This window comes from Columba livia, chromosome 6 (genome assembly GCF_036013475.1).
Source record: "Columba livia isolate bColLiv1 breed racing homer chromosome 6, bColLiv1.pat.W.v2, whole genome shotgun sequence".
Classification (NCBI taxonomy): Eukaryota; Metazoa; Chordata; class Aves; order Columbiformes; family Columbidae; genus Columba; species Columba livia.
The window spans coordinates 10,182,259-10,209,282 of record NC_088607.1 but is presented as its reverse complement, the minus strand read 5'-3'; the positions used below and the strand labels follow the sequence as shown (position 1 = coordinate 10,209,282).

At 36.8% G+C, this 27,024-nt stretch overlaps 1 protein-coding gene across 4 annotated transcripts in view; it reads left to right on the top strand.

Moving 5' to 3' along the window:
* Window positions 1-27,024, top strand: part of VTI1A (vesicle transport through interaction with t-SNAREs 1A) — a 264,965-nt gene that overhangs the window by 52,526 nt on the left and 185,415 nt on the right. For 2 of the 4 annotated variants that reach the window (XM_021291263.2, XM_021291264.2), the window contains exons 4-6: window positions 424-501; window positions 6,767-6,787; window positions 11,626-11,710. In XM_021291263.2, coding sequence (XP_021146938.1) covers window positions 424-501; window positions 6,767-6,787; window positions 11,626-11,710 — 184 coding nt within the window. The remainder of the gene's footprint in view (window positions 1-423; window positions 502-6,766; window positions 6,788-11,625; window positions 11,711-27,024) is intronic. The other 2 variants (XM_005505180.3, XM_005505181.3) reach the window with 1 other exon arrangement.

The window sequence follows — 27,024 nt, the reverse complement described above, 5'->3', positions numbered from 1 at the left end:
TTTAGTGGCATCAGTGCAGCGTTATGCTGAGTTCTATATCGAGCCAGCAAGTGTTCTTCAGAAAAATGCATTTGGTTCCTACACGTGCATTTCTTCAATGCTTCTGGTATTAGTGTGTATTTCTTGTCAAGGTTTCCTGGTTGTCAGAGCTGGAATCACACATTGTGTGTCTTGAGCTTCACTGAAGCTGCTTTCATTGCTGAAATGTTGAGGATGTGACTGTCTTAGAAGATTTTGCTTTGCAGGTTTATCAAAATACAGCAGTTGAAGGACTTTTTAATAACTTTTATTGCAGATTTTTATTATTTTTTTTTTTATCAAATAGGTATCCATTAGGGGGCTCTCGAGGTTTAAGATGATCAGCCTTGATACCAATGGCTTCGGAGCTTTACTTCCTAACCCTTTTTTCTTTTTGTTTTACAGAAAAGGTCACGGATCGCCTACAGTGATGAGGTGCGGAATGAGCTCCTGGGGGATGACGGGAATTCCTCAGAGAACCAGGTAGGATGCTAATCAAGAAGCCCTAGTGGGTGGCTGGAGGGTGAAGGAGGTCACTGCCACACTGGGCTTCTCAAGCTGCTCCTTAACAGCATTAGCAACAACTCATGTGGAAGTGATACTGTTTAATGCAAAGCTGGGGTCTTAATCAACTTCAAAATGTTTCTTGGAGATCTTACATTTAACCCTTTAACTTGTGATCACTGTCTGCTATCTTAAAAAAAAATCTTTTCTTCTCTTTTCTTTATTATTTAGTACTTAAAAAATAACTTGAAACGCGCTGTTTGCCGACAAAGCCAAGGTCTTCACCTCAAACACACGTAAAAGGAATAAGAAAGTACATAATGCAGCTTTGATAATAATGCAGTATAATTAAATCAACACTGGCAGGCAAAACAAATGGAAGTGCGCTCTCAGAATTAGGTAGTACCCCACTCAGTTTCCTTGTGCCTAAACAGATTTTCTCTCCTTGTACCAAAACCACAAGATGTACTAATAAGAGCATGCTTTCGTAATGCATGTTGTACTAGAATGCAGAGTGCTATCCGTCTCATTTAATGCAGGAAAGCTCGATAATCCAGAGGCTTTTTAAAAATCTTGTACCCATATTGTTGTTCTGAACACTACAGTGAGGATCCTACTAGACTACTGAAAATTCTAAAAGCAACATTATATTCATGGGACACTGACCCACCTGTTAATATTTCCTTTGGTGCTGAAACTTGTTTGACAATCTCTGTCTGAAAGCAGAATGTTTTGTTTCTTTTCGAAAATCAAGTCAGCTGTAATCAAAGTTGTGCGCTTTAAGTTGGATGTTAGGTGAAAGTTTTCTTAAATATCAGATTTTCTCTTCTGACCAGATAGAATTTAAATTATTTTAGTAGTAAAAGTGAAGCTTGTTTAAATGGTTACTTGATAAATACAATATTAACTGAGGAAACAGAACCATGTTCTGGATTTTTTAGTGTCTTCTACTCTCAATATAAGCTGAGTTACACTAAGGACTAGAAAAAAGAAAGGCTTGGGAACTTATCTCAGTACAATGAATTTTAAAACACAGACCCCTTAATCCTTAATCTTACACAGCATGGTCAAAATACTGCATAAGTTTTAATCTCTGTAATAGACTTTATTGCATACATTAATGAAATTTTACACCAGATACAATATATCTGTCGACTCTGTAGTATACAGAGACTCTATGCAAAGGGTTAAATTTGGAAGATTTATATATCATAGCAAGGGGAGATTGCAAAATTTGAATAAAATAATGAGGGGTTTTTATCCCTAAATAATGAGTTTCTGGAAAAGATGATTTCAGGGAGAAAAGTTTCACAGTCTGCATGTCGCGATCATAAATTCAGTCCTGTGAAAGTATTAAGATTCTCATTTTATTTCTTTTAAGGTGCTGCTATTTTTACATTTCAAGAAAAAATTGTGTGAATTCAGACATAAAAGGGCAATTGTGATAAGAAGCTTTACTTATAACAGAATATCTTATGTGTAGGGATGAGATAAAATATTTTATTTTCACTTTTTAAGGAATGGTTTAATAACTGGTTCACGTGCACTTTTTGCGAGCTATGATCTTTTTTCTAAACTTGGTGGAAGAAACATGGTCTCATCTCAAGGAACCCAATTATACTTTCAGCCATTTGTCAACTTGAGTTTTTTCTTCCAAATGACTTCTTTCTCAAGTGGAAGAAAAATGTGGGTGGTAAAGGAGTTTATGTAGTAACCCAACTTGAAGTTACTACCCCCATGTCTTTGAAAGCTCTGAATTTCTTTCATTTCTTCCTTGCGAAGTTATGAAATATCACCATAAAGGGGTCAACTAACTTCTTTTAAATATGTGTATGCCAGTATTTTAAAATATATTTTTATTGTGTTGTTTGAATAATAAATATCACAGCCTTTTTCTTATAAAATATCATTATTTGTACTTACATGTGTGTAGTTATGAGTGAAAGTGCAGTCTGGTGTTGAGCTTGTCAGAATGTGCAACTGTCTAAATCAAGTGTGAGGTTTGGGTACTTACCATGTAGCAAACATGTTATCTCGATGTGTTTAACTCAATAACCCCAGGTTTAATACACTTTCACTCCTACACATTATTATATCAATGGAAAGCTTGAAAGAGATGATGAAAGGATGCTTGGGTATAACTTTCAGCCGTATAAAATATTTGAAGATGTTTCAAATTCTTGCTTTAATTTTATTTGATGGAAATAAACAGAGGTAGAGGGACTGACCCTCACCCTAATATATGAGAGTTTCACTTATTGATCGGTTTGGGTTAGCTTGAATTAGTTAAACTGAAAGGTCGTGGGCTTTTTTCCCTGATTTAGTCACCAAACTTTGAAAGAGGAGAGAAGAGGGATTCCTCTTCCAACAAAGGAGCTGTTGAAAAAACAGCTCAGCTCAGAATTGCTCCTGTACCAATCCACAACTATTGGTAAAATCTGCCAACAGAAATACTGAATATCTGGGGCGTTATGCAAGGGAAATGAGATATAAGCTGTACATTTTAAATATGGTCTTTAGCATCATGATAACATTTGCAGAATGTTTCTGATGGAGGGAGAAGACAAAAAGGAACTTGATGTGTACCCACTTGTATGACCATATTGAGTATCTAGAAATAAACGAGGTGCAATTTGGATCCTTTCATTATTCAACTTCTGGGTTTTGAGCTGAGTTTCAAGGTACAGTTACAGCAAAACACAGACAAGTTACAAACTCTAATAAATAGGGTCATAGATAGGAGTTTCCAGTCGTTCTTCACAGAAGAAAGACTGAAGTATGAAGAACATATCGAAGAATTACTAAGTTATGATTGGTCTTCTGTTGTCTTCTTTTTTTCCTAAATGGGTCCCGTAAGTAGCTGTCATCATGTGTAGAGGAAAACAACCTAGAATAGTATTGCCTTATAATGATTATACCAAGAGCTAACTAATTTTACCAGATAAATGTATACAAACTTCCTGTAAGAAGTTATAAGAATCATACAATACTGCTCTTCAAAAGTGTTTTGTTGTTTGTTTTTTTTTAATTTGTGCATCTTTGTTTAATTAGATAGTGACATAATGCTCTTAATGCATTTAGGGTTTAATAAAGTCATTGCTTAGTGTGCTTTAATTTCTTTTTAATTTGAATTTGGTGAATGTAGTCAGATGAGGCACATAAAGAGGCTGAGAAGCAGAAGACATCCCTTCTCCCATCAAAAAAGCCCCACCTCACAACCCCAAACCCAAAACCTACTGTGTACACTGGGTTGTTATTAACATTTATTTTCCAGGAGTGTTCTTAAATGGGCTCTGTTACTTTTAAGTCTTATTTGTAATTCTGGCCATTACTGTTTATCAAATCCCTTGGAAGTTTTGAGTTTTTCAGTGCAACGATACACTACTTGAAGTTGTGACTTCACTTTAATAATCATAGAACTGGTTTATGTGGTGATTCATATGGTTTTCAGAAAGTGTATGTTGGGTTAAACCAGAAAGTCTTCTCGACCAAAATAGTGTCAGGTGCAGTATTACCAGCTGCCTTGAAATACAATAGTATTCCTTTCTCTTTCTCACCTGTGTTCATTAATAAGTTTAAATAAATTTGCATTAGGTTTAAATTGCGTGTCCATATACACATACACTGTATATGTGATTTGTGGTGAACAAATATTTTGTGGCTACATAATTTCTAATTACAAAGTTCTGAGCATATTAGATTTGGGCTTGCTGTGCATAAAGTGTGTCAAACTTCAGCTACAGACCAGGGGGTGAAGTTGGTCAATTTAATTCCCCAAGATCTGAAGAAGGTCGGTATCATTTCATATAGCCCTGGCAGAGCAGATCATTACCAGACACAAATCTGTTCGTTACATGCCGAGGGTTTATAGCAAAATAAATAGACTGTCATCATAAGTTCAGAAAATTGTGTGTTCGACCCACGATAATGTGTAAAGGGCGTTTAATAGAGTTCAGCATTTATTCGTTATCTATATGCGGACAGAGACGGCGGTAGCGTTATCAGCTCTTTAAAAAAAATTCGGTAGTTTTGCGTGTCACGTGATGTGCCTCGCACACACACACACACACACACACACACACACACACATTCTCTCTCTCTCTCTCCATTTCGCTCCCTCGCTCTCTGTGGCGCAGTTTTGATTTTAGTCGCAGCAGAAGGCTTAACCACAAGAGATTCCACTGGTTCAAACCAGCGTAAACCAGATTTAGGGTTTTTTTTTCCACCTACAAAGAACAGATTACCTCTTGTATCGAATTCTGTAGTGCAAACAAAAAAAATATCTTTGTTTCAAAAATATGCTGATTATCATAACCTAAAATGGTGGCCGTGCGCGGCTTAATGCTGTTTACAGTTGAGCGGTAAGCATAAAAAAAATAATGTTTCGAAATAGAAAAGTAAAAGTAACACATTTCCATCAAGAGCATTGTTAAATGGGGGAAAAATACATCTTTTGTTAATTTGAATGAATATCTTTCAGGCAATGTTTAAAAAAAAAAGCCCTCTTCCATTACTTAGCTTAGCTGCAAATCCCACGCAGAGCTTAAATTCAACCATGCAGCACAAACAAGATAGAACATTTTTGTTTGGGACCTATTGAAAAAACAAATGTGCAGCATTTTAAAACTCTCATTGATTATGGCAGGGTGGCATGCCCAAACGGGCTCTATTGCCGGAGAGTAGTTTTAAACTTTGGCCCTTTAAGTATCATAGTCAACTGAAGAATGGTGGCCTCCAAAGAAAAGATAGCTATGCGACCAACTCCCAGATCGTCTCTTTCTAAAGAGCCTTAATGTTTGCCTTTTGGGGGAAAAAAAGGGGGGAAGATCTGGAAAAAGAGACCAGTTTATGATAGGCCAAGCACTTGAATTTAAGCGTGGGTTTGGCAGACAATGCGGTTTTCTTTATACCAAATTCTAGCGAAGTTCCTTTAGCTCCATAGGGAAGAGCTGATGCAGTTGAAGTTATGTGGTAGTAGCCCTCCTAATTACATCTCGTTAGAGCCTCGTTGTCCGTTTTGGTAACGAGGTGAGCCGTGAGATCATTTTTAGATGAGCCATATGAAACAATAGAGGATAATGGAGGTTCTTTTGTTTCCTTCATGCTGGCGAGACTTTATTAGTAGTAAACATTCTCAGCTTACACACGTGTTGAAAATTAGTGTGATGAAAGTGTAGGTGAAGTATCAGCATAAACTGAGATAATGATGTAGCTGTTGTAATTTCGAATTCAACTGGAATCGGTGAGAGAACTGTAATTTTTTTATAAAGAGCCACTCTTATAGAGACGTGTTGTGAGTAATTATACATTTTGTTCCAGTACAAATAATGTATCTGTCTCTCTAAGGGGAGAGCATGTTACAGCATAGCTTGATAATCAGACTTTTATTTTGTTTTATAGTAAACCTGCCAGAGCAATATTATTAATAGTGTTAGATTGTGTTGATTTACCAGCATAAATCGCTAAATATAAATGTATATACTGCATAAGTATACACACACAAAGTGTATATAAATACACTGTGTAGTGGTCTAGGATTAGGAACCTCAAATGGGTCTTTTTCTGAGGGAAATGTATTTCATGTTGTTCCCTATTCCTTTGTCTGTTTTTAAATATGTTATGCAATAAATAAGAATTTGGAGTCATTAACTAAGCTGCTGCTTTTTTTTTTTTTAGTGGAAAAAACCCACTATATGTGGCTCAATAATAAAATCGGACAATATAGTTACATTAGAACTCACATATGCAAAATTTCAAATACTTGGTTACATGCTATAAAGATGCAGTCATCTATTAATAACTTAGATATCCTAGTAAAATAAGAAATCAGTTGTCACAACTAAAATATACAGAAAACATTCTGAAAACTTGTATATACAAAACCACTTCAGCTGTACAGTCTTCGAAGGGAGGAATAGTAAACTTGTTTTTTTCTTTATAATATAGACTTCTATGAAGTCATTCCCCTTTATTTCATGATGGTGTCTCAGATGTGGTTTAAAAGAGAATTTCACACTATTCTCTTTGTTTAATGTGACAGTGTGAGAAAGTGATCTTTATTCGTTCAAAAAACTCTGCATGTAGTCTATGTTTAGGTTCTTTTAATGTGTTTGTCTGTGATTTTTAAATGCTAAACATGTAAACAGATAAATTGTCAATGTTAATTCTGTATCCTGTCACACAACTGATCTTTCTTTCCTGCCATTTCTTTCCTTTTTATCTTTTTTGTGCGTTCATGTTGCAGTTGATAAAATTACGTGAAGAGGTGAGTACTTTCTTGCTTTTTGTTGTCTAGCTTTCCCTTTAAAGCTGAGTTTCTAAATCTGAAGTAGATCTTTTTGTTCATTGTTGCAGGGAAATCTACACAAAGCAAAAATATTGATTACATTGCTTTAAAATATTCACTGTTGTGCCTCTTTTTCCCTAATAATTGTATACTTACATAGGAATCTCTAGATCAAACCTTAGAAATTAACATTCTTTGATAGTGGAATTTTTTTTAAAGGCACTGGAAAAAGAAGGGGGAAAAAAGCCTCTATTATTTGATCTCTGCTAGAATACCATGATCAAATCAGGTACAGTAATAATCATGTTTGCACCACAAAATCTTTGATAGGGTAAATACATTTATGCACTGATATTGAATGTCAAAGCATTGCTTTGGTAAAAACCTGTGCTGAAACACTGTAAAAATTACACAGTATTTCACGCTGGTTTGACTCTGGTGTGGGGTATTCAAGTAGCTTATGTCTTATGTTGGATATTGTATACCCACTGAAAGTACAGTACAAGTAGACCTATGCACACATATCAATATTTATTATTTATTTGTGCATGCTGTAGATCTGTAGGTGTAACACTAGAGATCAGTATTCCAGAACACCTTTCTTCCAGTTATAAAATGACTCATAAATATTTAGAGAGAGAAGCCTGTTTTAATGGTCAGTTCCTCAAATGTTTCAGTATATTTTCTGAAATTAATATCCTCTGTTACTGCTGTAGCAAAGCAGGTATCTGAACTGTTGGGTTTTTTTTATTATTCCCCGATAGCCGCTAAAAAGAAGGTCTTAGTAAAGTCAAGATTACTTATGGGTCAGACTTCTGAAGGGTTTTATACAGAGTTTGAACCAGTGAAGCATTCAAATAAATATATTTAGAAGCACGAGTATTTTAACATCAGGTATTTGTCTGGTATCTTCTTTTTGAAATGTGTGCCCAGACATATCAGTAATGAACGCTGAGCTCTGCAGGAAAGGATTTGTAAGTTTTAGAAATGGTGATGACAAAGAATCGTAAAGTAACCAGATTAAGGACAATTACAGAGAATTCTTGAAAACAGTCAGATATTTGTGATATAGAGATTCTTTCACTGGTTCCCTGAATGCTTCATTTTTCCTCCTCTTCTTGTGGAGCTGATATTAATATGTTAAGGCTACAGAGTAAAACACTTAACAGAAATATTAAGCAAAATAAACATGTAACCACATGAAAGCCCTCCCACCACTGAGCTCCCCTCCCCAATAGTCCCAGTATTTAAACAGATGACAGTATTGTTGCAAGGGTTTGCATAGCCTGATTTCTGAGATTTTTTCAGAAGAACAGGGTTCATTTGCTCATGCCTTTAACAACACCTGCACGTCTGCTCCTGTGCTTTTGTAAAACAATGTAGTGGGATCATTTCTGCTCGCAAACATAGGTTATAGTTTTATAAACATAAAGATTACTAATCTGTAAATTTACTCTGAAAATTTAATCAGATATAAAGAACAAAGCTGCTACTTAACTGCTCTTCTTTTTGAAATGGCTATGAAGGCAAATAAGAAAACTCAAAGTATTATTGCAAGGGGCTGCACCTTGGGAGCTGTACTGAACTCAGTCATACATTTGGAGCTTATAAATCCTCTTTGTTAGCTACCTAAAGCATTTTTGACATTGCTTTGGGTAATTTTCTTTTTTGCTTTTCCTTGCTAGCCTTATAAGGTACGTTTTTCCTCTCTCTGCATATTGTGAGAGCAGCAGCAAGTGGAACTAAATAAAGGGACTTATCGTTTTGTCTGGATCAAAATTGTGCAGGTAGAAAGAAATTATTTAAAAAACAATTGTTATCATTCTGTTCTCTGCACTTAGGTACATGTGTTGGATGGCTTGTAATTGCAATGCTGTTTGTATACCCGGTGCAAAATTCACATGAAAGTTTAAATGAAGGCCAGTACAGTGACTCAGGCATAATTCTTAACTCGTCATGTAGTGAAACATCAAGGCATCCCCAATTATAGTGCTCCTAAGGAGGTATGAACTGATCATAAAAGAAATTGTGGTTTGCCATACTGTTTGTTAATAAAACCTGCGCTTCCTCTCATTACAGGGCTCTATTCTCGCACGCTTGCCGTACACAGGCTTCCATGGAGGCTGTGCCGCTCGCTCGTTTGAGCTCCTGAGATCTCAGTTTGAATCCAGCCCACATGGAATGACTAAATCTCTAGTGATAGCGTGCCGCTTTGCAAAACTTCCCTGTGTAACTCCAGATAGCAGCTGTGTCTGAAGCTGCGAGGGGCGCTGAATCACCTCGCTCCCACCCCGCGGGAGCAGGGGTGCGGTGGGAGAAGGCGTTTGGGGAGGGCTGGGCAGCAGCTGAAAGCATCAGCTCCTTCTGTAGAGCGTTGATTTCATGACCGAAGCACAGGGCACTTCCAAAAACGAACAATGTAAATATCACTACACCCTTTAGATAATAATAATTAAAAAAATTAGATTTTGTTTTACAGTGGCTTGGGCGGAAAGGTTCTGAAGTCAGGTGTGAAACAGCCCTGGATTAATGTTAGCCTCGAGTTCACAGGGCTTCAGTATTCTAATTGCTTGCAGTAAGACTGGACTGAACACTGAGCTTATCGTTTACTTTTGAGATTAAATGTGGCTTATATACTATATAAAAATATACAGTTAAATACTTATTCTTTCTGGTGGGTAGCTCTTCCGCATTGTAATGTGAAATCTGATTATTTCCCCCCTCTCCCTTGGCAGGAGAACCTGTTAATTTCCAGTATGTGACTACAGCGCTGTACATCTGTTCTGTAATTATAATGTTCTACTCCTTGTGCTCACTCCCAGCCTATGGTTTTGTTTTGGTTTTAAGTATCTCCTCCCTAACTTTTAGGATTCTTATCTTCTAAACTCCTTCTTTGCATCCCCCCCCTTTTTCTTCTACTTTTCTTTCTTGAGAGACTCCTATGTAATCGTGTTATGTTTCTGGTATTTTTTACAAAGTTTAGAATATTTAACGTTAGTTAGTGTCGTTCAGAGGGGGCGGTATTTGGAGAGACACACTGCAGGCTTACACTTCATTTTTTTTTCTTCTAATGGACAATAGAGGAGAACCAACAGATGTTAAGAAAAGGTGCCTTTTGAAAAACATGAAGCAAAATTAACAGTAATTATCTAGTTTGACCATGAGTCCTGAGAACACGGACCACTCTAGTTGCTGCCGTGATTTCAGTTACAGCACTGTAACTTATGGTTTTATATTTTATTAAGTGCTCGTGCTGATTTTTTCTTTTCTTGGTGGCCTGCCCCCCATGAATGCAAAAGGCTTTTTTGCAATTTACTCTTAACCTATCCTCTGTGTATTAGAGAACTCTATTAATTATTATAGACTGTTATTGCAGCTTTCCTGACCTTCAGATTGGGTCCTATCTGTGCTGATCTAAATGCATTGTTTTAATGATTTCCAAAAAAAAAAAAAAAAAAGGAGGGAAAAAAAAAAGAGAGAAAAAAATTCAAGGCAAGCTTTGATGTGGCTTTAGCTGCCTCGATCGTCTGGCCGCATCTCAGAGATGTGTCACCTATGCCGGGAGGGAATAGGGAAATCACGTTTTGAATGGTAATGATAACATACTAATCACTTCCTTTCTTTGAAGATAGAAGCGAGATATTCTGTCAGCATCCCTGGCTGCTAGAGCTTGGAGGCACTGGTCTAGGTGTATTAGCTTAAGTGTGCATGTCAATACAGCTTGCATCTCCCAAGATCCATAGGGGCTCATTAGAGCAAGGTAGATCGTTTCGGTAGACAGCCACTCAGATAATATGTGTGGCACCTCCTTTTTTTATTATTATTAGAAAGCATTTCTTCCATTTTTAAATGACATCTGTCAACAAGGCAAAGTCATAGGAAATATTTTTTGACAAATATCCAAAATGTTGTTTTGGGGTAGAGGGGTGCTTGGAAGGTTATGTGTGATTACTTTACTGGGGGGTGAGAGGGGCTTATATTTTTTTATGGCTTGATTAGAGCTAGTCTAGGATCGAATTTCCAGTGGAAATGAGCTTACATCTTGAACTGTTGGCGTTTTGAATGGAGAATAAAGTAATGAAAATAGTGATTTCACTTTTTCACTGTTGCAGACTCCCTAAATGAAAATGTGTTGCAAGATGCATTTTTACTAGTTTATTGTTATCTCATAAATGGAAAAATGACTTCTGGGAAAAATATCTTCTATCTGTGTGTGTGTATATTATTTATATATTCATATATATATATATTTAGGCATAAGAGATGTAAATCAAGAAACTAGTGTTTTGTTTCTACATCTTTTTACATCAAACAGTCTGAAGAATATTCATGCTGTTCAGTATTCTGTATGAATAGCTTGTTGTTTTTATCACCTCACATGAGTAACACACATAAAGGAAATATATCCTCTGCTGAAAATTAAGTTCATGTTAACAACTACCACTTGCATTTAAAGTGATGGTTTCATCAAACTGTAGTTGAATAGAAATCATGGGTGCTTGCATACATGTGTCACAGGGAAATCTATTTTGAAAATCTTCTTCAGACAGGTTTCCTGTATAATAGTCACATTCTGTTTTGTGAGTTTGTGTAATAAGAGTGAAGCACATATTCCACGTTTCAAAACAAAAATGATTGGTGCACATAATTACGGTGGATCATAGAACCTACTCCTTCCAGTGGTCCTTGTAACAGGCTCTTCCATAAAATATACGTGGATATTTTTATGTTTTGGAATATGAAAGGACAATTAAAAAGGGGGGGAGAACATTGTAGAATGCTGCCTGATTTTTTTTTTCTCCCCTTTTCTTTTTCAGAGGGCACATCTGCTCGATAACACAGAGAGGCTGGAAAGGTCATCTCGGAGACTAGAGGCTGGATACCAAATAGCAGTGGAAACCGGTAAGAATTCTGAGAGTGAGCAAATTGTCTTGCTTATGCACAGCAGTCTTCACAACACATGACATTTCAGGGAAACTTCAAAGGCGGAACAGAGACAGCAGCCCGAGATGTGGTTTACATATTGGGGAGACAATTGGGAGCTTATTTGCGCTTATCTTTTTTCAAGTTAAAAGGCATGACATCTACTGAAAACAGTTCCTGAGGTTTAAAAGTATACATCTGAAAAGAGATGGAATACTTTGTCTAAATTCTACATTTGTCTTAATATGCAGTTACATGTTGTCAGTTTACCCACCCGCAATGATTGCTAGAACACACTGCAGACTCCAGTTGTTTTTGTCTTCTACTTTTATTCATATGTGTAAAAAAATAATTTTAATACATTTATAAGATATTAACTACAGATGATATGTAACAAGGTTATCAGCTCAGTTTTCTTGCAGTCAGTTCACTGACTGACTATGCAGCTGTTTCTGTGTAATGAAAGAGGTAAACAAGCCTTATCCCAAAATATACAGATGGGATAAAATTATGGGAGAAGGCTAAATTGAAGCTCGTTTATTGAATAAGTGTTTTTTTTATTGACTACAACTTCCAGTTGGTATTTTCAAAATGTTTTTACTAAGTTTTAGCAATGTATAGTGGATCTTTTTAAACCAGCAGTAGTTAAGCCTCCAAAGTCTAATCCCCTTAAATAAAGCTTGTGCAAAGTTACATAAAGTTTCAGACAACGTATGTTTGAGCAGTGAAGTAATTGTCAGACAGTCATGATTAATTGTTATATTCTAGTATCTTTTTAGAATTCAGGCCTTATTTACGAGGTAAATTAAGATGAACCGTTGTAGAGTTAAATATGGCTGTGTTAAATGAATGGCATTACTAAAGATCCTGCATTTTAATTATTCTGGGCTTAGTGCTGTGCACAATAATGAAATGGATGTATGGAACATACAGTGTAGATTTTGGAGGGGAGAAGGAGAGTTAATTCTTTTATACCAGAGGATGACATGTTAGTAGAGAAAGACATGTGAGAACAATTAAGTTTGTTTTCCTGCAGATTTTCAGGTCTATTCTATCAATGGTCATAACTTTTTTTTTTTTTTTTTAATGAAAGAGTCTCTTAAACTAGTCAAAAATGATTCCCGGTTTGCTTTAGTTGAGCCTGCATCTTTCACAAAGAAACCATATATAAAAATTCAGGCTGATCCTTTTGGGGAAGAGATCTCTTATATCTTTTTCTTTTTTTTTTTTTTTTTAACTGAATGTGGAATTTGCTTTGTAGAGGTAGTGATCATTTTAACTTCCATTGCATATCTCCATGGTGATCTCTGAAAAATATGGTTGGAGAGCAAATGTATATTTATATGGAAAGGGTGTCTTTCGGTATCAAAATCAGGTAAAACTGCATTGAATTATGTAGAGTCACACTAATTCACTCCATTTTTGTCTCTGTCTTTACTTTTCATCATGAGGAGTATATACATAGTTTTTGTTGCTTAAACTCTGTGAAGACCAGTGATGTGGCAATATTATATGATGTATTAATATTACATAATTTGGAGACTATTACTTTGGAACTATTCACTTCATTGTAATTCAGATTTTTGTAGAACATTTTAATGGAAACAGATGAATTCTCTTTAGTTCTTGGCACAGATCATGATGATTCTTGGTATGAGTGAATTTAGATTAATTCAGTGCAATGAAAGAACTTACTTTTGGAGTTACTGTGTGATCATTCTGTGCTGAGGTGTCATAATAAAGTTTTCATTTTGCAGTTTCACTTAATCCTTGAGTTGAATCCAGACCCTGTGTTCCCTTGATTATTACTTTTGTTGTATAAAGATCTTCTCTACATAGCACCGGTGAGGCCACACATGGAGTTCTGTTTCCACGTCTGGGCTTCCCAGTGCAAGAAGGACATTGAGTTACTGGAGTGAGTCCAGCAAAGGGCCATGGAGAGAAATGGGGGACTGGAGCATCTTTGAGAGGCTGAGAAAGCTGAGGCTGCGCATCCTGGAGAAGACAAGACTCAGGGGGAGCTTATCAATGTGTGTAAACAGCTGATGGGAGGGAACGAAGAAGCGGGAACTAGACGCTTCTCGGTAAAGCCCAGTGACAGGACAAGAGGCAACATACACAAACTAAAACCTGTGAAAGTCCGTTGGAACACAAGAACAGAATTCTTTACTGTGGGGGTGGTCAAACACTGAAAGAGATAGCCCAGAGCGATGGTGAAGTTTCCATCTATGAGGATTTTCGAAGTCCAGCTGGGCATGGTCCATGGCTCTGGGTGGTCCTGCTTGAGCAGGGCTTTGGGATAGATTATCTGAAGAGGTCCCGTCCCATGATAGCCATTCTATGAAGATGAGAAGGTGGAGGTCACAACCTTTAAGTATCTATTCTACTTTATGTGGCCTCTTTTCACAGTTATGGATATGTATGTTGCTTATTGTAATGAAGCTGGATGATTTTCACCTCTGGAATAAGTCACATTTGGGTCTTTTTTATTACCTTAATCAGCAAAATACATATACTATTTTAACCTGCCCCTGTGATCTTCTAAGGCTTAATCTGACATCACATAACTAATTTAATGCAATTTCACATTACCATTCCTGAAACTTACCATGATAAATTGGAAGCTTTTTTTCTTGTTTGCATCTCTAAATTGATAAGCACTTTCATCTTATGTACAGTTGTTCATGCAAGCTGAGATCTATTGGGACGCCCGGCTTCCTTCTTTGAGCAGTGCCATTGAGTCATGGGCTTCAGTGGTGACTGAACAGGATGCCACTTATGTCACCATCTGTAAGACACAATCCAACACTGACTCTCAGGCTTTCATAGTTTGTTGGCTATTGTTTGCTGATACTGAGGATGCTTAAATCTATACAGAAACCTTCTGGAGGACTAAGCAAACCATTTAGTGTCTGGTAACCAGTTCCATAGTACTCAAGGCCTACTGTAAAGAGAAGAATGTTATTCTAAATATTCATAGGGGTATATTGCAAATTTAACAAGCATTTGAGTAAGTGATTTTGTAGGCCGGTAAGTTCATCAGAATATTTCTGTTTTAATTGCCTGAATTGTACAGCACAAAGACACATGAGCTGAAGCTCCCAGGATGTACAGGGAAACCATGGGCTGTTTGAACCTTGAAGGTCTCTGTTGTTTGTACCAGGTAGGACAAGTTTTAATAGCGGCTGGTAGCACTGCAAAGTACACTCCTCTGCTTTTCTTTTAATCAAAATATTGTTTTAAAAATATTTCTTGTTATTTTTCTGGTTTTATGTTATCATCTGTTTTGCTGGTAAAGAGCAGACAAGCAAGTTTGCAGCCTGGTTAGCTGGCATTTCTGACACCACTCATTACTTAGGATGCTAGACCTCAGTATTGTTAACTTCAGATCATTTAGCCTGACCATATAGTCTCAAAATATGCAAAATATTTAAATGCATGAAAATTGCTGGTTTCAGTCAAAAGGAGAGCCCACTGAATTAATCCTGATTAATCACAAAATTCTTCCTGTTTGGAGGGGGAGATTTCCTAATACCATTCCCCATGCTTGGATTTCCACAGTATCAAATTAATTCTAGATCTTCCTTATTTCGCTTGCAGAGTATAGCATAGTAAGGTATCCCCTTCTTTGTCGAGTCTCAGATATGTTTGCTCAGACAGGAATTTTTTGAATGAGAAGTAGTTGAAAATGCTTCATTCATCTTCAGAGATAAAATTGGCATGCAAATGTAAAATACTGTCAAGGAGAAAAAGAGCAAACCATGTTGTAGGGGACCATTGTAATCTGCAGTTGAATTGCTCTTGTTAAGTTCTTCTCAACTGCCAGATACTTTCTAGGGAAAAGGAAAAAAATCCTGGTGTTTATATAATATACACTTCACTTTGTTTCATGACAGCGTAAGAGAGAGATCCAGCCATTGAATTCTGTCCAGGCTTTTACGGCAAAACTACATTGAAGGTGTTTGGGTTTTTATTTCCTTCATGAACCTTAGGTATTTCTATAGCTCTCAGTACATATAATTTGATAACAAGTGTTGAGCTTGCCTCTGTGAGTTATGATTATTGGATATTATGCTGTGGTTCCGAATCTCTCTGAAATATCTGCACTACTAGAAGAGTTTGAGGTTTGTCAGTAATAGTTCTATTCTTTGCACTGAAACGTAAAAATTTAGTCTGAACTTCTGTTTTTATATCCCTTTTGTAATATGTAAGCATGGTATTTTAAAGAGAAGATATCAAAGGAAGAAAAACTCTCTTGTTCCCTTTACAGAAAATCCTTCTCAATCTCAACTTTAGGTTGCTTAAAATGTTTTTTCCAATCCTCCCTACTCTTTGGGAATCTTAGGGATGTGTAATTCTGAAACAGTTAAAGGAGAAATATCTGTGAGCAAGAGACACAGCAGCTTATTTCCCACTCTTGTGTGACATGAATAATTCCCAGTACTAAGGGATCCAAGCAAATTTCAGTGGCTTTCACCCATTGTAATGAACTACAGTCAAACCTCCCTTTCTGGACTGAGCCATAAATATATAATGTGAAGTACCAGTAGACTACCTGAAAGGCAGATGGTCAGACCCACCTGCAATTATTGGTGGCCTTCTAGGTGGAAAGCAAATGAAAATCTCATTAGACAAAGAGGTGTGTTTACTTCTTTGTGAAGTAATAGTAGTTGTCGTCATTTCTGGATGCAGAATTGAGCGGAAGCACAGTGAAGGATCAGTGGAAGCATATTAAGAAATGTTTCTAGGAGGCTTCTGAAGGTATTTCAGCACCTGTATCATGGATAAGGAACTCTTTTAAAACTATTTCAGTCTTGTGAGATGTGAGTAATGGAATTTGAGGTACTAGCGCATTGTTCACAGCAGCAGGCCATGGATTTGGATTCCTGACTCCTTTACTGATGGAACAACCTAAACCCCAAACCTTCTCTCTCCACATTTCCTGGGGCTGTTGTGCTGTTCAGCCGTCATGAATGAGATGTGTGCCAGAGATGACCTAAAATATGAGAAACCATAAATATTAAATTATGTGTATATGCTAAAGTGATTCCATTCCATTATGATTGCAGGAGTTGGAGGTTGGCTTTTCAGGTAGACAAAGTAGTAAGGGTTGCTATGATCAAACTAAAAATGTTTGCTCAGCTTAGGAAAAAATTAAATGGCTCTATTATCCAATGTAAATTTAACAAAATAACTAACTGTAATGTTTATACGTGTAGGTCTACATTAAACTAGTGGAAAGGGTGTTGCTGCTTTTGTGTTGTAATTTTGTATACTTAGGAATTTGCTTGTATTAGTTAATACCACATAGACTTTCACGCTCCTGTTCCATCTTCAAGTACATGTATATTCCAATTACATTTGAGCCTCGAATAACTAAGATGATGGAAATGGAAACCAAGTTTTGAAAATCAGGACCTTGCTTCTGTTGCCCCTTGCTTTGCATAAAAAAGTCTATTCCTGTCCCGGATATTTACACTTAATATCCACCTGTTTCATCTCGGATGAATTATTCATGCATGTATATGTGAATACTGTATGTAAGACATTTCATTAGAGAAAGAGGGCTTCTGAGTTCTGGAGCATATACCAATATCTTCTCCTCAGGTGTTTCTTTGATATGCCAGAACATCTTTCTACTGAAATCTTAATCCAAAGTTTCTACAGTGAAATGAGTTTTTATGCAGTTTCCAATCACCATCAGAGAGAACTTTTTCATGATCTCTGTTTCTTCTGCTAGCAACGGTATTTCATGTTTCATATATAATTTTTTTCTTTGCTGGCTGATTTCTATTAAAATCTGTTTATTGTTTCAGAAATTCATTTTGAAGTGGCATATTGCATTCCTACATCTCTAAGCCCTCTGCCCTTCTTCATAGTCCGGGCTTTAAAGTGGGGAGGAGGAAGAAATAGGGACAAATTTTCGTTTCTGAGGATGTCAGGTCTCGGGTGTATCCCAGCTGCATGGTCATGATTAGGAAACGCATTTGGGTGGTGCTGCTGCCTTGTAACAGTCAGAAGCAGCAACGAGAGGGCACAGAGAGACCAAACTACTCAGTTTTCAGTCCTGAGTGATTTACAGTGCAGTTGTTAATACCAGCAAAGTGCTTTTCACACCTTCAGTTTGAATATTTCTTGTTGGTTTGTTGCTTGTCCAGTCACTGAGCTGCCCCCCTCCAGCTTTGTATCTGCCACCTTGTCCCTTCTGCCCCCCTGTCCTTCCCTGCCTCTCGCCAGCCTTCCCAGCCCTCCCCTTCCTAATTCTAGCTCCGGATTGCTCTTTTATACTTTGTCTCTATCCAGATACTCCTTCACGTGTTTATTCAAATTCTGGCACCATCCCCATTTTCCTTAGCTTTGTGTTTCGTCTGAAATATTTGATCCAACAGCATTATGGACCTTACATGTTTGTGGTCATGAGAAGTTCACCGGGTGCCCTCTTGTCTAGCGGTGCTCAAACTGTTCCCTCCGCTCATGGACCATTTGCATCTGTGTGTGTTGTCTCAAATGCAAGACATGGGTTTTCTGAGTATATCCATATATTTTCAAATACATAAAGTGCTTACTGTAAAGAAATGGTGAATTTTCATTATTTAAGTACTGTCCTCTAGATGCTTCAAAGTACCAAAAAAAAAAAATCTTTTTCCAACTGTGTTTTTTGAAGAGAAAATAACTTAGTTTGTAGAGTTTTTCACAGTCTATGCAGTATTGTAAGACTGTTTCTGTTAAAAGCTTATCTTTTGGGTACTCAGCACCTTTCAACTGGAATTCCAATAAAATGAGTGCTTATCTTTCACCTCAGTAGGTCTGGGATTATACCATTAATGCAGCAAATAAGGATTGTCAAATCCGTTCAGTAGTACAGATTTGCCAAGGTGTAGTAGGAAAAACAGTGATCAAAATTTGGCCGTTTTGTCACCTGTTCTCGGAGAAGTCCCAAGTTATTTTAATGTTTGTTAATGTTCAGGAATTTGTTACTGTGCCACGACACAATACAACTTCAGTCTTGTTAGGAACGGGTATCCAGTTGAAGTAAGTTTGTTTAAGACTGGCTTTTGGATAAGGAAAACATTGCAAAAAGTTTCTTAAAGTTACTGTATTATATATAGTAAAACAATATTTGTATTCTGGGTTTTTATTCCATGCTAGAGTGATGGAAACATTTTGTTTCCGATATCATAAACTTTGTGCTTAAGTACTTCCCATGTGCATATGGATAAATAATCATATAGACTGAAGTTTGTATGTATTCTTACAAATACCTTGCACTTGTCATAGAATACCTGTGAATAATTTTAATACCTGAATTATAAACTGAATTGAGAACATAACTTTTAAAACATTATTTTACAAGCACTGTATTGAACCACCTCTACTGTGTAGACTGTTCTACCGGAAATAACCTCTTAATGAATCACCAAAAACAGCATTTCAACATATTCTTCTTTGGTGCTGACCCTCTTTCTTTAAAGTATAGGTTGGTGTTTATTGATGAAGGTATTACTTGTAGCTTATTGCTAAGTCCATGGCAAGCCCTTAGAAGACTTGCATTATAATAAAAACATGAAGGTTTCAAGTCGAACTATGTGGTTATAGGTTTTTTTTGTTTGAAGTTACACTACCTTCATCTTTCAATTTTGAAATTATTTAGCCTCAGGGAGATTTCCTCCTGTAATAACATTTTGGAGTTTGTTGTCCAGTCCTAAGCAGATAAGACAAATAAAGGGAAGAAGGATAAAAATAAAATGATAAATAAATAGTAGCTTTTGTTTCTAGCTGTCCAAGTAAACTCTACAAACTACCTTGGTTTAGCAAAGAGATAATGGAAAAAGCCACCAGTTTTGTCTTCCCTCCATATATGTATATTTAGATAGATATATATATATAGTTTCTCTTTCTTCATTTGCATCATACTGTCATCCACTGTGCTTAGATGTCACCGAGAGATGTCAGAATCGTATCTAACATACTCTGGTTGTCTTTTAAAGTTCAGGCAACCCATTGCAATAGGTGGACAAAGAATATGAAGTCATGCCTATCGCAAGATGTTCAGCTTGTGTTGGCTGGAGAGAAACTCTCTTGAACAGGTTTCATATTCTCCCAGAGAAAAAAGAGTTGCAGAGAACTTGTCTAAAAAGTTTCATGTAGTTGGGAACTGCTCGTTAGTCTTTAAAGGGCAGAATTCAAATCCTGATGTATTGTCCCTCAACGCTCTTCCCTTTTGCTCGTGATTTCTTCTCTTCCTCCCGTCATACACCACAAGCATTTATTTTGGACTTTCACCAAATCGAATGAATTGATTCCAAGTGATACTAGCTTGGCAGTGGCAGTCAATCTGTTACAACCTTTGAAAGAGCACAGCTTAACAGAGTTTACGAGTCTACCTTTTGACCTTCAAATATATTAATACCCTGCTAATTTAATGGCTTCATTTGTTGATTTCATTGTCTGCAGAATACAAACTGTATATCTCATAAAAAGATCAGACTTTGGTGAGTTATTATAATATTCTGGATGCCTAAGTAAACAACTTGATTTTCAGTATTTTTGAAGAGTTTTTTCACTACATGTGCATGGCTGAATTTGCACAGCATGAGGTGTTGTTTGGCAAAGACTCTTTGTATACAATTACATCAAGAAGAAAAGTTGATGAGCTTAGACTTGACAAAATAAAATTCACCCTAGGTTGTTTTCTTTTTTATATTTCTTGTTTGAAGTCTTCTACCTCTACTTCCTGTCAGGGTAACAGCGTTTTCCTCCAATTGTGCTAAAGAACAAAGTTTAACATTAAAAAATTTATTTGTATTGAACATACTTTTCTAGGTAAAGTCAATATCAAAAGGATTTTCCTGGTAGATCATCTTTCAAGTGCAGTATTTTGCCCTTTTGCGACTTAGGACTGAAGAGTTATAGTTACACAAATACCTTTTTTTTTTTGGTAGAATTACGGGGGAGAAAAGCTCCAACTTCTGTCCTAAAGCAAGACGGAAGCAGATGATTGAAAAACATTGTTCTCACCACAGTATGGACTGATGGAGGAGCAGCTTATCTAGATATTATTTCTTCATCTAATTTAAGTTGTATCATAGTATTTTATGCTAAATTATGTAAATTCTGGCATTCATAGTCCAAAAAATTATCAAAGCGTTGCATGTGAAAACGTGCAAGTTTGGTAAGTACTGAACTTTACAGAAACTTAGTTCGGTTGCAGTTTAAAAGTCTCCTTGCGTAAGGTGTGTCAGGTGAGGACATAACCTGATATTTGCAAGTAATATAGTTCTAGCCATCCAAGTCTTCATTTTTAAATCAAAACTTTGTTGTTCTGTTCGAGTTTGTACAGTCTCATTTTTAAACAGTGAGGCTTATCTCAGTATAATAGCCTGTCTTATGATTTTTACTTGATTACCAAGTAGAAGTATACGTTGTAAAATTCAAATGAATGCAATTCTTATAGCAAGAGTCAGGAGTTGAATGTAGCAAGCTCTTTACTGTCTGGCTGATCAGCAGCACCAATCTGCTTTCTGAACTAGCACAATAATTTTCTTTGAGTTGTTACAGCCTTGTTTTGAGAAACAACTGCTAGTTACTTGCTACCAGCTGTTGTTAGGGACTGTAGACCCACAACATTGTTGTACATGGCCTTGTAAACTACAATTTCACAATTATATATCAGTCTATTGTAGGCCACTAACACACATCTGCCCATTCTTGTGTCTCTGTTTTCTTGGCTTTTTGTTTTCTTCGTAGTAACGTATCTGGTTCAATGGAGGCTCCTTCTACAGATTCTGTGATATTGTGTTCCTTCCGTATTTTACCAACTCTTTCCTTGCTCTTAATTTCCAGCATCAGCCTTGTGGTTGGTTTTATGCCATTTGTTAATATTTACCTCATATTACTTCACTAGCTCAAAAAATGTAAATGTAAAATTTTATATGAAATTTTATACTCTTGGCCTAATCATCACAATTTCAATAAATGCTCATGGTTGCAAACATGCACAGTTATTGCCACGGCATAAATATTTACCTATTGAATTGCAAGTGCGTGTCCCTGCTGGGCAAATGTTGTCTATTTTGCTCAGAACATTTCCAAAAAAGTTTGCAAGATAAGAACGTGTTTCCATGAGCCAGTACTGAGGTCAGGCTCAGTGCAATGATTTCTGAATCTAGGTATCATGAGGAGCTAATTGTGGTTTGCATTTTTGTGGAATAAATCCCACAATTGTCATTGTGTATCTTGCAAAGATAAACCGTGCAAAGGTGAACTCTGACATCTGCTTGGCTGGTCTCTACCCTGATAAGCTTTTCCATATTTTATGACATCTGTGACTCTATAAATATGGAGATTTTGGAGAGTGGTCATGTATTCGGGGATCTGGTTCCTGTTTAGTTCTCTTGCAGGACCTGGACAGACAATATGCAAAATGGTTAGACAAGAATGATTTGGTCATTGCTTTTTTATTACTCACATAGATGCAATTATTCTATGTTTTTATTACATGCGTCTCGAAAGCATTACTCTGTTTTTTATAATTGAGTGTTGTAAGGTTTCCATGTGTTGAATATCTCAGCACTTGACTGCTACAGTTATTGGCTGGAATGCCAGCTTGAGGAATTTTGGCAAATGCCTGATGATATTCGCTCTACTCTGTATCTAAGTGCTTGTGCTGGTTTAGTGCTGAAATATCAAGTAGAGAAGTGTTAAGAATGAAACACAGGTGCTACATACACACACAAGTTTTTTCCTTTTATTTATTTATTTATTTTTAATTAAATGTTTTCAGTGTTATGGTGAGGATGTATTTTATATCCAGTCTAGAAACTATTATTCTTTCTCAAATGAGTTTAAAATGGTGAGTCAGAGTCTTGCTCAGATGTTAATGAGTGAAGTGGAGGGTTTTTTATTGCATGCACCATAAAATATCCTACACAACAAAAATTATAGCATCAGCCTAAGCTTTAAAAATATGTACTAGATTAAGCATTTACCATGAGTATTTATAACAAATGTTAATTTCAACACTGTCTCTATTTTCTGTCATTCCAGTTTATTGTGCTGAAATGTTATTTCTTAATTATTTTAAATTTCAAATAACCAGAAAAAAAGTGTTACTTTCTTGGACTGTTGAGTAGATTAATTGTTATACAACGAGCAAGTCTGCTCTACTGTTTTTAGTTCACATAAAAGCGGGACAGGATGAAACTTAATTCAGTTAAAAAAAAAAAAAATCAGGATTCAGGATCAGATACAGTATATAATGGAGCTGTAGTTAGGATTTATTGTCTTTTTCTGAATTAAGTGGGCAGGTTACCTCAATCAGATGGAAGAAAACAATACTTGATTACAGACCTGCTTTACCATTGTCTGAAGTAATTATAGGCACCTAACTCCACCTTCACAGAATCACAAAATGTTAGGGATTGAAAGGGACCTCAAAAGATCATCCAGTCCAGTCCCCCTGCCGGAGCAGGAACACCCAGATGAGGTTACACAGGAAGGTGTCCAGGCAGGTTTTGAATGCCTCCAGATTAGGAGACTCCAAAACCTCCCTGGGCAGCCTGGTCCAGTGTCTGTCACCCTCACTGAGAAGAAGTTTCTTCTCAAATTTAAGTGGAACCTCTTGTGTTCCAGTTTGAACCCATTATCCCTTGTCCTACTGTTGGTTGTCACCGAGAAGAGCCTGGCTCCATCCTCCTGACATTCACCCTTTATATATCTGTGAACATTAATGAGGTCACCCCTCAGTCTCCTCTTCTCCAAGCTAAAGACCCCCAGCTCCCTCAGCCTTTCCTCATGAGGGAGATGCTCCACTTCCTTAATCATCTTTGTTGCCCTGCGCTGGACTCTCTCCAGCAGTTCCTTGTCCTTCTGGAACTGAGGGGCCCAGAACTGGACACAATATTCCAGATGTGGTTTCACCAGGGCAGAGTAGAGGGCAAGGAGAACCTCTCTCGACCTACTGACCACCCCCTTCCAGTACACCCCAAGACGCCATTGGCCTTCCTGGCCACAAGGGCACAGTGCTGGCTCATGGTCATCCTGCTATCCACCAGGACCCCCAGGTCCCTTTCCCCTACGCTGCTCTCTAATAGGTCATTCCCCAACTTCTACTGGAACCTGGGGTTGTTCCTACCCAGATGCAGTACTCTGCACTTTCCCTTGTTATATTTCATTAAATTTTTCCCTGCCCAACTCTCCAGGTCTTGCTGGATGGCAGCACAGCTTCCAGTGTCAGCCACTCCTCCCAGCTTGGTGTCATCAGCAAACTTACTGATAGTACACTCTATTCCCTCATCCAAATCATCGATGAATATATTGAATAATATTGGCCCCAGTACTGCCCCATGAGGCACTGCACTAGATACGGGCCTCAACTGGACTCTGCCCCATTGACCATGACTCTCTGGCTTCTTCCCTTCAGCCAGTTCACAGTCCACCTCACTACCCGATCATCCAGACCGCACCCCCTCAGTTTAGCTGTAAGGATGCTGTGGGAGACTGTGTCAAATGCCTTACTGAAGTCACCTGGGGAGAAAACACTTATAAATACTTCTAAAAATCTGGCCCACAGAAATGGAGATTACATTACATTTGTGGGAAAAATTCATAAGTTGTAAAATGTGCTTAGATAAACTTTACTGTTTTCCCCATGTTGTTGACTTTTTTTTGAGTTGTTTTGTTCAGCTGTTAAAACAATGAAATAATGTTTTTAGCCTCTGTTTCCCGAGAAAGTTACTTCAAATTAAAAATTGTAATAATAATAATAATAATAATAATAACATAACAAATAAGAATATTTTATAATCTACACGGCCTTTAAAGAAATCTATGGAGGTATGGCATATACTCCTGACTACCCAGAAAGGACAAAATTGAGTTTGCAAGGTTTTCCTTTGGTGGAAATTGCCGTGTTTTAATGGCTATGCAAACAGAGTGGGTGTTTCGTTAAGAAAACAGTTTAAACTCGAGTCAAAATAAGATTGACTACAGTTATTTAATTGCAGATTTTTACTTCTAAATTAAATCAGATTTGCATTTCTGCATGTTTGTACAGAGCAATGCTTACTATCTTACTTATTTTTCTTCTTGTTTATGTAATTATTTGCATAATCGTACTTCTTAAAGCATTTTAAAAACTTAGGCCATTCATAACAAACAAGACCTTTTTTTCATCTGTGAAGCTCTGCATAACAGACTTGCACCGTTCTAGGCACATTTTCTCTGAGAACTGCTGTATTTTGGTAGCAAAGGGGGGGTTTGTTAATTTGTGACATTTGAAGCAAAAGTTTGATACGAACAGGTAAAATGTTGAAATAACACTGGAAACAGCTTTATATTGTGTCTTCTTGTGTGGAATCTTTGCTTGCTGAAGAAAGGTACTGTTGCCAAAAAACAGGTGACCTGTGTTTTCACTCATATCTACAACAAAGTCTGGACTCTGAGTATTAACAGCTTTAGTTCTCTACAATTTGTGGGCGATCAGTCTTTCTGTTACAGCTTATTCTTGCATAAAATAACATTTTCTGCTTTGCATAATGATGATCATAAAAGTTTTTGAATGGTGAAGTTCTGCAGAAGTGCTGAATATTATTGAAGTTTTGTAGTATCCACGTTTGCCATTTTAAATACTTGCCAATAATGCACACACTGTGCCTTCTTTGTTCTGTAAGTTTAATGGCATCTCGTCGCACAAACATAATTCTTCAGAAATCTAATATGTAACTTCCATATTTTGAGATGTGACATTACTGACCATTTGTTATAATGGAGTATCTAGCTGAAAACATACCTCTTGGGCTTGGCATTTCCTGAAATTTATTTCCTTCCGAGCTTTTTTCCAAGAGTGCACCCAGAGCTTCATTGATATTTGTCTGTGTAAATTATCAGGAGACAAATTGCTTATTTCTCTTTTTTCTTTAGACGTGTGAATGCTTGAGTAACAAACTACAAATCAGAAGAAAACTTAGAGTGATTTTACATGGAGTTGATCCAGAGCTGACTGAAGGCAGTAGGAATGTTTCTCTTGATTTTGCTGGAGATTGTGTTGGAAAGAATGAGGCTAAAGGAAAAATCAGGAAGTTGACAATTGTTATTTGGCTACTTCTTATGAGCTTTAATTTGATAAAATATATTAGTGTCCACTTGATATTGAGCAGCTTCTGAAATTGATTCTGTTTTGGTGTTGCAGAAGTAACACCATGGTGGAGCATTTTGTACTTGGGAGACTCTTAAGTTCAGAAACAAAGATATAGTTCATGGAGCCAGTACTTCTAGATTAATATAAGGTCTTGAGTGTTTGAAAATTATCCAGGTAGACTCTATTCTTAACTTTTAATGTTTTGGGGTTTTTTGCGTTGTGTCAAATACAGTGCTTTCTTATCTCCAAAGACTAAGTTTGCTCATTTTGCCTATGTAATATTTATATATGGACAGGAAATAGAAGTCAGGATCCAGATTTGTTGACCCCTGAGATATAATATTGACTTCAGTGAGTATTAACTTCTCAGATCAATAAATGCTGTTATTGACCTCAAAGAAAAATCAATGGCAGCTTGTTAATTTGCAAACTATGACTGCAAGAAAATAGTACACATTTTGTTCTTCATTATCACCTATTTATATCTATATTTTAACACCTTCAATATTTCCACCTAGAGATCATCATGTCAAAACATTTCAATCCCAGCTGTTATAAGGTTGGGGAGACAGGCATTCTACAATATGGAATAATTGATGAGCAGTACATGTTATTTCCCATATCTCATGAAAATAATGCCCTGAACAGTTGTATATCACCTGTGTTGTTTTCATTTTTTGGGGTAGCCCAGTTCATTTCATTTCCTTTTCTCTAATGCGCTTCATCAAAACATTGCATAAAAATACTGTATTTTAGCGGCTGAAAGAACATTTCTACATGAATAATAAGGGGGATGAAAGACTGACTACTGGTAACGAGGAGACTGAAAGTGATAACTATAAAAATCATAATTAATATACAGTATTCCTATTTGCATAGGGATGACAGGTTTCTAGGCAAGAATCTGCTCTGCAGCAGGCTGAAATATAACTATGTGACTTTGTAACAAAGAAAAGTTGTAAATGGCAAAGTATTGGTGGAAAGGTGTTGTTTTGTATCAGAGCAGTTTTTGTATATAAACACCCAAATGTCAGGTTTTACATAGCTTGAAATGCCTGAAAAATACCTATTGCTGAAATTCAGATGTCATAACAGTTCTTCTGCATATGTATCACTTTGATATTTAAGCTTAAAAACCTCATAAATGATTTAATGT